This window comes from Haliotis cracherodii, unplaced genomic scaffold (assembly GCF_022045235.1).
Source record: "Haliotis cracherodii isolate W230 unplaced genomic scaffold, xgHalCrac1.p SCAF_7, whole genome shotgun sequence".
Classification (NCBI taxonomy): Eukaryota; Metazoa; Mollusca; class Gastropoda; order Lepetellida; family Haliotidae; genus Haliotis; species Haliotis cracherodii.
In genome coordinates, this window is record NW_027266330.1 from 43,905,378 (window position 1) to 43,920,406 (window position 15,029).

General features: G+C 39.7%; 2 protein-coding genes and 1 pseudogene across 2 annotated transcripts in view; all 3 read left to right on the plus strand.

The window, feature by feature from the left end:
- The window catches only part of LOC139447195 (uncharacterized), a 467,168-nt gene that overhangs the window by 193,258 nt on the left and 258,881 nt on the right, over window positions 1-15,029 (plus strand). The window contains exons 7-8 of the mRNA XM_071228411.1: window positions 9,264-9,332; window positions 10,625-10,707. Coding sequence (XP_071084512.1) covers window positions 9,264-9,332; window positions 10,625-10,707 — 152 coding nt within the window. The remainder of the gene's footprint in view (window positions 1-9,263; window positions 9,333-10,624; window positions 10,708-15,029) is intronic.
- LOC139447835 (uncharacterized) lies at window positions 619-1,806 on the plus strand. Its single transcript, XM_071229314.1, has one exon. It carries the CDS (start codon window positions 619-621, stop codon window positions 1,804-1,806), a length of 1,188 nt encoding a protein of 395 aa, XP_071085415.1.
- Window positions 3,438-4,242, plus strand: LOC139447187 (uncharacterized; annotated as a pseudogene).

A 15,029-nucleotide genomic window follows, 5' to 3' on the forward strand; every position in this document is an offset into this window, starting at 1 on the left:
CTGTTAATGTCATCATCGAAGCAGTCAGGGTTGCGGCCTAGAACACCCCAAACATCCGATATCAAACTACCGTATTTCCTCTATTTGACACTATACGCCGTCTATTAATTTCGCGAGAGCGTGTATTAGAGACCTGTCTGGTATTAGAGACCCAGCATGTATTAGAGGAAATATAGATACGTTTTACAGTTCATATGGGGGTGATCGATCGGCAGCCATTTTCTGTGAATCGATATGTAGGCTATCTATGTATTCATACGCACGTTTTTTGTGTGAAAAGGCTTGATATATTTGAAAGGGGTTTCCGTAGCAAAAAGGAAACCTCTTTTTAACCAATCAGTATCAAGCTTTCATCAATGTCATGGTAGAATTGTAGTTAAGTAATTCACAATCATATTCCTTTTCTCTCACACGCCCAAACTTAATCATGCCATAGCGCATGCACAGTCAGCTGTCAGCAATTCCTTTGTCCAGCTCACAACACATGGTTCATTCAAGCACGCTTCGTAATGGTCGGATCTTGACTGAACTTTATGACATACTTTCCGCTTTCTCAACGAAGTACCTACGTAGTAACGAAAGTGACCGTCACATACAGTAACGTCTCGGTACAGTACTATGGCTCCTCGTCGAAAACGCAATTCGACTAATGAAGCTGCCATCGATGTAAACAACCAAGATGGCCGACCGGCCTTATCGACACGACTTCGGTCTAATTCTTCAGACGTTCGCAGGAGATACCAGTCAATTAATCCAGACTCGGCGGCTAACGAACATTCTCACGATCCTGCCAACTGGTACGTTGCAGAACTCCGAGAGCGCATCGCCAGGGACATCGGAATTTTACACCTGCCAAATTCTATCACAAGAGTTTTGCTGCCTCACCATACTCAGTCGTCACCTTCCGCCACCGACACAACGACAAGTCCCTCCATTCTGCCGCAGCAATCAACCGCCAGAGAAGAAATTAGAATAAACGGGAAATTCACCCTGTCAACTGCAATTGCCAACCATGCCGCCACCGCTATGCAACCACTGGACCCCAACATACTGCCAAGACTGGAGACAGTGTCTGCAAATCTCAGGCAACAGATTCACGTGGGTAGGGACATTAATTTGGCTCTGTTACTAATTCCGGATGATGTTCATTGTGGCCCACGTAGCATTCAGATAGGTGACGGTCAATTACATCTCAAAACTACAAATGACAAGAGGCTTCAAAAAGTGTTGGGTATCAGAGACTTCCTCAAAGCATTTGAAAGATTCAAAAAGATAATGTTGGAGAAATTCCCCAACAGGTCAGCTGAGTTTGATGAATATCAAGGCATCATTATTGGACTAAGTAACGAGACGGACGACAATGCGTTCTACACTTACCACAAGATGTTCTCTGCACAAGCAGCAGCAGCCATTGAACTATTAAATCGACCAGTATACTTTGGCAGACTAGACCGAGAACTCTATATCAAGATCTTTATGTCCAGGAAAGCCAATGCATGCCAGTGGTGCACCGAATTAAATCACACATCAGAATTCTGCCCGTTGTCACTTGATGACCAACTCAAATCATCCTTGGGACCCAGGAAGCTGCAGCAGATACAGAAGAACAATTTCGACGGTACAGACGCCCATGGACGAGCCATTATCTTCCACCAGGGACAATCCATCTGTAATAATTCCAATGACAGAGGATGCAGCCACCAACATTGCAGGTTCATGCATGTTTGCTTGATATGCAAGAGGACCCATCCGAAATATCAATGTCGTACAGACAAGACTTCCAAGAATGGGAAGTCGGATAAATGACTTGATGCCAGACCATCTCCTGTCAATATTGAGGCACTGAAAGCTACTTTAGTCAAGCATCCAGACAAAAACATGACAGCATATCTCATCCTCGGCTTCCAAGAAGGTTTCTACACAGGAATTAAGAACCCACCAACCATCACACGAGTATAAACTTGTTATCAACCCGAGGACCCCTCAACGTAAAAATGGTGACTAAACTGATCAATGAAGAGAAGGACAAAGGTTACCTTATGGGTCCATTCCACACAAGTCCCTTTCCTCTGCAGCAAGTTGGTCCAGTAGGATTGGTTGAGGGCAAATATTCATAAAAATTACGACTTATAGTAGATATGTCAGCTCCACATGAAGACCAAGGTAATCCAAGTCTCAACTCTTTGATTGATAAAGAAGAATATTCCTTGAAGTACGTTAAAGTCGATGATGCCATATCATGCATTAGACAGCTAGGTAGAGGAACGTTCCATGTGCAAAACTGATGTTACGGATGCCTTCAAACTTATCCCAATTCACCCCTCATTGTGGCATCTTCACGGTATCAAATGGCAAGGAGAATATTTTTACTATACACGATTGATGTTTGGCTGCAGATCCAGTCCAAAAATCTTTGATACCCTCGCTTCAGCAGTGTGTTGGATAGCCAAAAAGTGTTTTCATATCGACTATATATTACACCTGCTAGATGATTTTATCTGCTTCAATAAGACTTTGGAAGAAGGACAGGAAACCATGTCGTCACTTTTGAAAATGTTTGATGACCTAGGCATCCCTCTCTCTCAACCCAAACCAGTTGGCCCCACGACTTGCTTGGTGTACCTCAGTATCACCATAGACCTCATCAAGATGGAAGCTTGACTGCCCATGGAGAAGATAGACAGATTGACGACCATCATCCACTCCTTACAACAACAGAGTGAAGTCACCAAACGAGACTTGCTGGTAGTACTGGGACACATGAACTTCGCAATGCAAGTGGTGAAACCAGGACGTACCTTTATCGGCTGCCTTCTGCAATTGGCACATTCAGTTCCAGACCTAAAGAACAGGGTACAGTTAAATCAAGAATGTCGACTTGACTTCACCATGTGGATTTGTTTCCTCAAACAATGGAATGGAGTGTCCCTTTTCACAGCTGACAGGATCGATGCTCCAGACTTCCTACTATACACAGACGCAGCAGGAGCCATAGGTTATGGGGCATATTATCAGTGAAAGTGGTTTGCCTCCAAGTGGCCTGGGCGTCTGTTCACACCTGTAGCAGACGACATGTTTATAGCCCTTATGGAGTTATACCCGATTGTTATGGCAGCAGAGGTCTGGGGAAAAGAATGGGCTAAGAAATCAGTTAGATTTTATTGTGATAACAAGGCCACAGTGGACATCATCAATAAGGGCAGATCCAAATCTCCGGGTATCATGAGGTTCCTGGGGAAGTTAACACTCACCTCAGCTAAATTCAATTTCATGTGCAGCGCGAGGCATGTCCCAGGAAAACACAACCATATCAGTGATGCTTTGTCTCGGTTACAGATAGCCAGATTCAGACGTCTAGCTCCTCAAGCCTGTCGCCACCCAACTGCGTGTCCTCCTATGGAAGAATTGATGTTTCAGAGAACACTACCAACTACAGCATGGCAGACAACGAGTTAGACAACCTGTGGGCATCAACAGTCTCCCATCGTACATATGAAGTCTACCAAGCAGGGTTCAAGGCCTATGCTCTTTTCATCACAACATATCCTGCCATATCGGAAGAATTGCTACTCAGATTTGTGGCACACTGTCATAAACATCAAAACCTCAGGTATGCAACAATAAAGACATACCTATGCGGTGTGAGGTTTATGTATCTCAAAGCAGGAGTGCCGAACCCTTGGACTCTGGGCAACCTGACAAGACTGCATACCATAGTAGGTGCAGTGAAGAGACAGCAAGGCTGTACAGCATATGTTCGGTTGCCCATAACAAGCTCTATACTTACCAAGTTGTGTCACCTTTTAGACCAAGGTGCCGTCACCACCACACTCAATATTATGCTGAAAGCAGTGTGATGCCTGGCTTTTTTCGCATTCCTCAGATGCGGGGAATTTACGTGTGATAGATTCAACCCGCATGTCAATTTGTGTTTCAATTCAGTGGTGTTTGCCAGCGATTTGTCATCCCTTACACTCACCTTACAATCTTCAAAAACTGATCCATTTCGCAAAGGTGTGAACATTGTGCTGCATCGGATGAATACTGCCATCTGTCCAGTACACAATATGCTACAACGGACATTTATTCAGAATAGGAGCAGCAACATCAGCTGCAAGTAAAGGTGTGCCCGATCACATGATTCAGACATTGGGTAGATGGACCTCAGCGTGTTACACTCGTTATATCAGGACGTCCCAAGTCTCCATACGTAAAGCTCAGATAGCGATGGCACAGAAGTGACCAGCATTCAATAGGATTAGAACAAAACTGGAACTCTGTAACATTTTATCATGTTCTCCTTACTTTTGGGGATTCTCATCAATTCAGTTTTACAATTATCATTAATAATAATATGGGCAATCTATCCGCTCTATCAGAGGGTAATTCAGGCGGATACTATTCCCCCTGCAAGTAATTTAACATTCATCTCTTTTTTGCTTTTTCATCATTCGTCTACTCTGCCAGGTACTCCTGGCGCTCGGGAGCAAGTCTAGGGGTGCGCGACTCCTACTTGTATTACTTGGCAGAGGTACAGCCCGGCGATCGGTTATATTGTCCATGTTCGTATACTCAGCCAAGTCTCAGAACGCTCAAACAGTATGGAGTGCGCTACTCCTATTTAGAGACTTGGCTGAAGTTAAGTCTTCCATGTACTATGTTTATGTGTCATGTATATATATATATGTATATACCGAGAATCCCCATATGTCAAAACATTCAATAAATGTTGTTCTTTTATCTGTTGTCGTGTTGTTATTGACATTATAAATTATTACTTAGGTATTGAGTTGAGTTTATAATGGCAATAGCAAGGGTTATGTCATCGAATGTTATGCATTACATGCACCATACCATACGATAATTTTCTATGAAATTTTTTGTCCATTATGAATATTAAATTCATCAGGCTAACCTGTGCTATGCATATGTGACTGTTAGTCATCAGGTAATATACTCCAATGGGCGTTTATTTGTAGTTAAGTTGGCTTGAAAACCTGAGTAATTCACAATCATATTCCGTTTCTCTCACACGCCCAAACTTAATCATGCCATAGCATGCGCAGTCAGCTGTCAGCAATTCCTTTGTCCAGCTCACAACACAGTGTTCATTCAAGCACGCTTCGTAATGGTCGGATCTTGACTGAACCCACCACATCCCTCACCACCACCCAAGTGAATTTCTGTAGATATAAGCTGCAATCACTACATAGATTCATACACCAATTGTTTTAGCATTGACTCATCACTACCTTCTCATTTATATTCTGACAGATCTCAAGAGCAATCCTGGAGCTTTGAAGCAATTAAGTAATCCAGGACAGATAGGGTTCAATTCAGTTTCCACAATTATCACAATAACAATATGGCAATCTATCCGCTCTATCAGAGGGTAATTCAGGCGGATACTATTCCCCCTGCAAGTAATTTAACATTCATCTCTTTTTTGCTTTTTCATCATTCGTCTACTCTGCCAGGTACTCCTGGCGCTCGGGAGCAAGTCTAGGGGTGTGCGACTCCTACTTGTATTACTTGGCAGAGGTACAGCCCGCCGATCGGGTATATTGTCCATGTTCGTATACTCAGCCAAGTCTCAGAACGCTCAAACAGTATGGAGTGCTCTACTCCTATTTAGAGACTTGGCTGAAGTTAGTCTTCCATGTACTATGTTTATGTGTCATGTATATATATATATGTATATACCGAGAATCCCCATATGTCAAAACATTTAATAAATGTTCTTTTATCTGTTGTCGTGTTGTTATTGACATTATAAATAAGCGACATAAAACATCGAATAGATAAGGAGAGGGAGTTGAGACTTGGATTGTATGAAAAGTATCGCAGAGCTGTGAATGCTCTCGACTCTCAGGACTGGCAGGAAAAGCGATAAAATTCATTTCTCGTAAGTTGCAAACGGAAGCATTAAAACATGATAATATTCGGATACTCGCCGAAGTTGAACAGTATTGAGGACCATATTTCAACAGCAATGGCTATTTGTAAGAGTTTCGTTTAGTGCTGTCAGAACCCACCAAATACAACGTAATGAAGCAGGAGATTCGATCAAATTCTTGTAAGACCAGTGGTATTAGCGAAGACGAGAAAAACAAAGTTCACAGAACAGGGGAGACAACAAGCGCATCAATTATTCCGTGCCAAAACCAAAGAACTGGTTGGAGATTAAAAATAGATTGCTTCCTATCGTTGGATCACATTTAAATGAATGCTTACATAGATATATAATAATGGAGAATTCACATTAACAAAGGAAGAACTTGAAATAGCTAACGAAGCATTTATGCTCAGGGACAAAATTATCAAATGGAGAGAATTAACACAAGTTATATATTATATCAGTGATGCCAAACCAACAAAAATACGGTCATCAATTGTTTCTTTCCAATTACCAAGAACAGCATATAGTCTGGTCTCCTAGTAAAATGAATGAAGAACTTAGTAAAAGTGTTGAATATCTCTGTTCAAAATAATGGTATACATATATGAGTAAAAATAATAGAGAATATTTTCATTACAATTTAGTTTAATGTCATAAGGATCGTTGAATCGCATCAGCCTTTACACATAAAAAATTCCCTCTGTGGTAGTGGTATAGGTTTTTAAATCTGGCTCCAGTTGAAGTTAGCCAGAATCCCCATTGCCTATACTACTATCCATCATTTACTGTCATGAAAACACATGTAATCTATTGTATCAGAATGGTGCAAAACAGTCAGTGAAAAGCCTCTATGGCTATGCACTTACAGTCACAGAAATTAAACAAGTTAGAGTCAAATAATATTCCAGACAATTAGTACACATGGTGCAAAATGCCTCTGTACGTATTTTAAATGAAAAACCATTTTGCAAACATTATGATTACATTATGGAGAATGCTAACACATCATCAGTATGATCATAATGTTATTACTTATACTCTGAAGCCTATAAATGCCATCTAATTGGCATAGTTATGTTTTCAAGTCTCAGTCTACATCAATGATATATGCATAATGAGATTTACAGTATTTGTATAATTATACAAGGAATAATCAAATTGCTGTCTGGTATCATAACATTATGCAACAAGATGAATGAAATACAGCTCTTTCTATAGATGGATCTATTAGCTTGATCATATAGCAGATAATAAGTCTGGTGCAACCTAGCTCTTAGTTAACATCATATATTATTCCAAACAATCCTCGGGGTGCAACAAATGTTTGTTTGTTGTTAAACACCGCACTCAGCAATATTCCAGGTATATGACGGTGGTGTGTAAATGCTCCCTTGAGTATTTTTTTTTTAATGCAAGTGGGTGACCCGCGATGGTCAGAGAGTTTGAGAAGTGCGGAAATTCAACTGTTGAGATGTGTTACATGGCCGAGATTCACTCTTTAGGTACAGAAAACATGAATATGAGATAATATTAAGATTTATGGGCATTTCATAAGCTGTTGTCAGTCAATTTCTTACATTTATTGGAAAGTTGAATTATTTAGCCACATGCAATAGTGTGTATCCTATTTTCGTTGTAGAGGTGTGCGCACTATTGCAGGAAAATCTTCATATATAGCAAGTTTTATGTCATAAAAACCAGTGTTATTGAGATTATTAATTGTGTTAGAAAACTACATACTGCCCACATGGTCAGTGTTAATGCTTTATTTTCATATTTTGTGTAAACATGACATTTTCAAAGTTGCACGTAGCAAGGGAGCAGTCATTGTATTACAGTGTAAGGTATCATGCTATTGCTGTGTTGCAATTATATTATTAAAGAGTACTTCAGCATGCTTAATCACATGTATTGTCATGACAGTGAATAATGGATACATTCATTTACATTGTATCATTCTGTAATTTTCAGAACACTGGAAAAGTAAATTCTGTGTTAGAAGAAATCTTGGCTTTGTGATCTCTGTATGATTCTTTCTAATAATTCCTACCAATCACTCATCAATAATATAGCCAAGCTAGATGATCTCGACAAGCATATAGCTTATGAGAAAACAAAGCTTACACAGGCAAATGATGAATTCAGACGCCGTGTTGCTGAAAGATTGCATACCTTAGAAGATGAAATCACAAATCAGTCAAATTCGAGAAACTATTGATGAAGTCCTCAATGATGATACTACACTGGCCAAAAAAATTAAAACATTGTTCAGAGAACGGGGGATAACCATTAGCAGTAATTTAACCGCATTGGGATTCATTATATCATCTTTGACTCTCGTGTTAACTGGAGGTGGTGGTACAGGCAGCGGCACACCTCCTAGTGATAAGGATGGTGTAAAAGAGTGGATAAAAAAGCATTTATAGGCATTAGGAGAAGCACTAGCAAAGCTCGCTGGGAAAGCCGCGTCTGCACTTCCTGGTATTATAGGGAGTATTGTATCCTGGCTTTTGAATTTATTAGCCAAGACCGACACTTGGCTTAGTCAAAACACTGATTGTAGCAGTTGTCGGGCTGTTGTATGTAGCTGCTAAAAACTGAAATCTTGCAACTGTTCTCGAATTTGTCCTGGTGAAAGGGTAATATGCCAGAAAGATCTGAAAAGTTGATTAAGTGAACATTAGAAGGTATTTTTTATCTGTTTGAAAAAATTAAAGTCAAGGTCACATTTCAGAAGCAAATATTAGATCTGCACATGGAGAAAGTTAGAGGCTATTGCTCTTAAGACTGTCTATTTTGTTTTGTCAAGCTTCTGTGGCATATATCAAGGCGCATATATAACTATTTGGGTAATTCTGGTCACTTCACTTCACTTTCATTTTGCCAAAGATATAGAGAGCCAGATTAACTGACTGAAGAGTGAATGATATGAACTGTTGTTCCAAACATTTCTTTTTAACATTTTAATTGTACTGATGCCTCCTTGCATCACTGTTTGTTTGTTTGTGTTTGTGAAACAGTAGAAAATTGTCAGGACTATTATCTATAGTAGTTGTTTTGGTTTCTAGTTTTGAAATCAATTGGTTAATGAGGTAATCTATTATCTTGTTGTGTTTAGAACTTCTTACTGAACATTATTACATAACTGTAACCATGAACAGTTGGTTTGTGTGTATCAAATCAGTGAAAAGTAAGATGTATTTTCAATAAATTTAATTTCAGTAAAATTCAGTCAATTAGGGAGTTCATCAGTGTTTTTAATGTTGAAACTCACAAAACTAACTGCCCCCAGACTTTCCTTGTATTGTGATTGAAACTGTGCAGCTGAATAATTGTGAGTGAGTAACCGCATTGTATGTTCCAGAGATCTGTCTGACATTGGATGTTACATTAAGGTGATTGACGGTTGTCAGGAGCTGGACAGAGAAACTAGGTGAGGCACATGGTGTTGTTAGGTGGCTGTCTTTGTTGGCATTTTAAAATGTCCTGCGGGTATAATATCACGCCCCAATTGGTTGTTGCGTGGGCGTGGGGGTCATGCTTGGTGATGCTAACTTCTCCTGTTGCCTACAGTGTTATGAAAACAACTTCGTGGTTCAGGGCACACAACAGCAAAACCTTCATCCCCACACCGTAATGAACGTATCCATGCAATGGCATTGTCAACAAACATAGGATTTTAGATTTACAGTTTTCATTTGGTCCAGTGCACTTTGCCTACAGTGTTATCAAAACAACTTCAAGGTTTCAGGGAACAGATTTGCAAAAGCTTCATCCCTCAATCATAATGAACTTATCTATGCAATGTTATTTATATTTTCAATATTTATGTATTCTGTTACAGGTGTTGAGTACTTTATCCAGTTATATAAATAACATGTTTCAAAGCAACTGACAGGTTTGTCAACAGAGTGTAAAGTAATACTAACATACAAAATACTTTGGACTTGTCAACAATTAATGTAAGGGGTGCATTATCAAAGTGTAGGCAAAGTGCATTAAAAACCAACTTTACTGGAGGTGATTGGCACTGTAGACAAACAGAGGTGGAACCCATAGGAGTTTGCATATAATATTGAGCAATGGTTGCCTGATCCAAACTAAACCTATTTATAGACTGCCATCATTCAGCTGGAATATTGCTGAGTGTGTTGGAAATTACTCAAAAGTAGCATACATTAATATAGGAATAGTTTATCATTTCTTTTGTATTTTGTTACGGAAATTATAAATGAGAGTTTTTAAAATATTATGCAATGTAACATTAGAATCAAGTGAAATCTTTAATCTTTGACTTCTTTAACTGGAAGGCATAGAAAGCATTTGAAGTTAGAAGGAATCGCCTACTTTGCTTTAGGCTTAAAAAAATATAAGAATTGGTTCTCAGGCAATGGCTTTTGAAAATATTGGGCAGGCGCCTTTTTGGAGGATTGGGGGGTGTGTACGAACTAGTAAGAATCCGTATATCGCTGTGTATAAGGCAAGTTTTTCGTACCTAGAATAAGGGGGCTTTCAAGGGGGCCTTCAAATACATGAAAAGGGAAGTAACTGCATGCTATATTGGATCGCATTGTTTTTAAGTACTGTAGCATTTCACTGTTGGGGTCGTGTGTTCGAGACGTGGAATATTTAAGGATTGTTTTTTCTTTGAAAATGGAAATAAAAACGAAACATACGGCAGACTTTGTGATGATGCCGCCTTATTTTTATGTTTGTATTTTACAGAGTGTTGGGTCTCCCTTCAGACTTCAAGGAAGGTGTAATATTCAGCACTTATGCTACACTGGTTTCATCTGTGCAAAGAGGAGGTAAGTTTTGAAAGTTTTCATCTATGATCTCAGTGACAATGTGTCTTCAATATGTTCACATAATACTTAACCTATATCAAATATGGCTGCCAGATTGAAATTATTATTTTCAGGGTCTTAACAGAAGCAAAATAGAGTGTCTGATTTTTGTATAATAAATAAGAATGGAGGCATTCAATATCCATTGTAAGTCCCAATAACTTCATTAATTCAAGTATGTATATTTATATAACAGTTACCTGATATTTCGGTTCTGATCAGAAAGGCAGTCATTGTTTAAACAGTCCATGTCCGATTTTGCCTCGCTCAGTCATTAACTTGTGATTCAGACAAGAAAATCCCCATGTCTAATAAGCATAAAGTATTTATCACAAATACTTGGTATTTTGTTTGTTGTCGGGACAGTGGTTGCCCTGAGACACCCATTTAGTGCCTAGGGCCCCTTAATAAGCATTCATTGACCCTAGTACTCAAGTGTATAGACACATTTTAATCCCTCAATTCTGGACCATCACTCAGCCATTCTTCATAGGTCATCAAAGTAATGAACAGAAATACATCAAATTATCAATTATTTTCCTGTGATTGTACGATATCAATTTGAACTTAAAAACGCTGATTTATTTCACAATTTATGGATATTATTTTCAAGCCTACAATTCTATTGCAATAGTTGTAATAGACTGGAATAGTCACCCCAAGTAATCAAATATGTGGGTTTACATTAAAACAACACATGTTTTGGGGAATGTCTTGAATCTTTACCCATGTAGGAACTTTCACTGCTAATTTTTAAGAAACCTCAAGGCCTATGAAGCTACAGCTCTGCATGGAGAATCCAAGAAATGTTGTCTCTTTGGAATCTGCTGACTGTGATGTAAAGCAACATTCTCACTTTTGATAAAACTAAAGTTACTGTTCTAAAGTTCATTCAAAATTATCATACACCTGTTGCATTTTTGAAATGGAACTGCGTTAATGTCTACCTCAAAGGTTATTGAGAAAAGAGATTTTTCTACCGGGAACAACTTCCAAAAGGTCAAAGGTTATGAGAGAGAAACTGGAGTAAAAGTTTGTGGTTCACCTTTCTCCAAAAGGCATTTATCCTTGAAGTTGGTATATGCCTTATCAGGGAAAGGGTCCTGCTTTCAAAAGGTGAGGGTTTGGTCAAAGGTCAAGGACATGTAAAACTTGGTGATCTCAGTTTCTGATATGTAGACACCTTTAGAGGCATGCAGCTTTAGGATTCTTGGGAATGCAAAACCTCTATAACATCAGTGCCATAAATATGGTATTTTACTGTCATCACACTGCAAAATCTTCAGATTTTCTACAGAAGTCCTCTTCACTGTTAACTTTCCATGACTAGTTGAGATACTAATATCATCTTCCAACTTGCTCAGTGAGCACATTTACAGTCAAAAGACTATACCAACTCGTGAAACAATACTTTGAAGTTGACAGTCATCACTGGTTGACCTGACCTCTCTAATCTACATATGCCATATTTTGCATTTCCTGCTGTTCAATTCATGCAAGTGACATGTCACAAGTGGGTGAAGTGTGTTTGCGAGAAAAGAGATTACATGAAACCAAATTAACCTTTGACAGTCATATTTCCTTTGAATCCGTATCTAATATAACTGATTAAAGTGTTTGATAGTTTTGTAAATAGAATTTAGATTCAAATAAATTTGCAATATTAGCTTTGATCTGATAATTCATTTATACTGACACACAACAGAACAGCAAACATACAAATATTAATGATTTCTTCATTTGGGGTGGGGGATTCCCATTACTTATGTAATACAGCACACCACTCGACCCCATCCTGAGGGGAAACGCCCTGCAGTCTCAAGTGCTGAGATGACCAGGCCCAGTGGTGAAAATGCTAACATTTTGGGGGCCATGAATATCCGCAACTACAGGCGAATACTCTACCCAATAGTGGAAGGGAAACGCCTTCAACAGTGTATACAGATGACAAAGCTGTGAAGGGAAACGCCTTCAACAATGGATTACAGATTACATAGCTGCGACGAAAACGCCTTCAACAGTGAATTACAGATAACATAGCTGTGAAGGGAAACGCCTTCAACAGTGGATTAATGATTACATAGCTGTGAAGGGAAACGCCTTCAACAGTGGATTACAGATCAAGCTGTGAAGGGAAACGCCTTCAACAGTGGATTACAGATCAAGCTGTGAAGGGAAACGCCTTCAACAGTGGATTACAGATAACATAGCTGTGAAGGGAAACGCCTTCAACAGTGGATACAGATAACATAGCTGTGAAGGGAAACGCCTTCAACAGTGGATACAGATTACATAGCTGTGAAGGGAAACGCCTTCAACAGTGGATTACAAATGACATAGCTGTGAAGGGAAACGCCTTCAACAGTGGATACAGATAACATAACTGTGAAGGGAAACGCCTTCAACAGTGGATTACAGATTACATAGCTGTGAAGGGAAAAGGCCTTCAACAGTGGATACAGATAACATAGCTGTGAAGGGAAACGCCTTCAACAGTGGATTACAGATAACATAGTTGTGAAGGGAAACGCCTTCAACAGTGGATACAGATAACATAGCTGTGAAGGGAAACGCCTTCAACAGTGGATACAGATAACATAGCTGTGAAGGGAAACGCCTTCAACAGTGGATACAGATAACATAGCTGTGAAGGGAAACGCCTTCAACAGTGGATACAGATAACATAGCTGTGAAGGGAAAACGCCTTCAACAGTGGATACAGATAACATAGCTGTGAAGGGAAACGCCTTCAACAGTGGATACAGATAACATAGCTGTGAAGGGAAACGCCTTCAACAGTGGATACAGATAACATAGCTGTGAAGGGAAACGCCTTCAACAGTGGATTACAAATGACATAGCTGTGAAGGGAAACGCCTTCAACAGTGGATACAGATAACATAGCTGTGAAGGGAAACGCCTTCAACAGTGGATACAGATAACATAGCTGTGAAGGGAAACGCCTTCAACAGTGGATTACAAATGACATAGCTGTGAAGGGAAACGCCTTCAACAGTGGATACAGATAACATAACTGTGAAGGGAAACGCCTTCAACAGTGGATTAATGATTACATAGCTGTGAAGGGAAACGCCTTCAACAGTGGATTACAGATCAAGCTGTGAAGGGAAACGCCTTCAACAGTGGATTACAGATCAAGCTGTGAAGGGAAACGCCTTCAACAGTGGATTACAGATCAAGCTGTGAAGGGAAACGCCTTCAACAGTGGATTACAGATAACATAGCTGTGAAGGGAAACGCCTTCAACAGTGGATACAGATAACATAGCTGTGAAGGGAAACGCCTTCAACAGTGGATACAGATTACATAGCTGTGAAGGGAAACGCCTTCAACAGTGGATTACAAATGACATAGCTGTGAAGGGAAACGCCTTCAACAGTGGATACAGATAACATAACTGTGAAGGGGAACGCCTTCAACAGTGGATTACAGATTACATAGCTGTGAAGGGAAACGCCTTCAACAGTGGATTACAAATGACATAGCTGTGAAGGGAAACGCCTTCAACAGTGGATACAGATAACATAGCTGTGAAGGGAAACGCCTTCAACAGTGGATACAGATAACATAGCTGTGAAGGGAAACGCCTTCAACAGTGGCGTACCCAAGACACAGTTAAATGTGTTCAATCGTGCTGTATAATTCCGCCTGTCCAGATGTGCTTTAAATTGCATCTGAAATGTATATAATATATGGGGAAATATATGTGAACCATTATGCAATGAGTTGACAATTGTTTTAGGTATGCCCGTATGCACTAAGACGGAACCCGGTCGCAAAAATGGATATGAGAGGGGCACGAGTTGCTATTCGGCTTGTCCCGGAATAACACGAGTTGGTCACGAATGGACCTCAACCTTCTTCTTGGCCGCCTCACCTTGGTCATAACCTCGGCTATTTTGATGAAGGTCTTCTCAGATGTGTTAGCTCACTGCTGATATCTCACATGATCATGAATCGACCACACTTCTTGCACCTGGGAGTGGTGGGAGACTCCATTACGACCTCACAAACACCTAGCACCAGTAATACTCATGTGCGTGCGATCGTCACTCCAGAAGCAGCTAATAATATCTACTTATGTGTCTGTTATTATAGAAAACTATTAGAATAATCTCAGAGTAATGTGACTTACTACCAAATGCTAGATCGTTACTACTATTACAATAGGTCAACCTTTGGTCCACCTTTGCTGTAACCTCAATATCCTCTTTGGTTACAATACATGGTTACTCTTTGGTTAACATGTATAATGCTCAGAT

Bases quoted from the DNA above. Each gene is read 5' to 3' on its own strand.
- LOC139447835 (XM_071229314.1), top strand. From the start codon at position 619: ATGGCTCCTCGTCGAAAACGCAATTCGACTAATGAAGCTGCCATCGAT.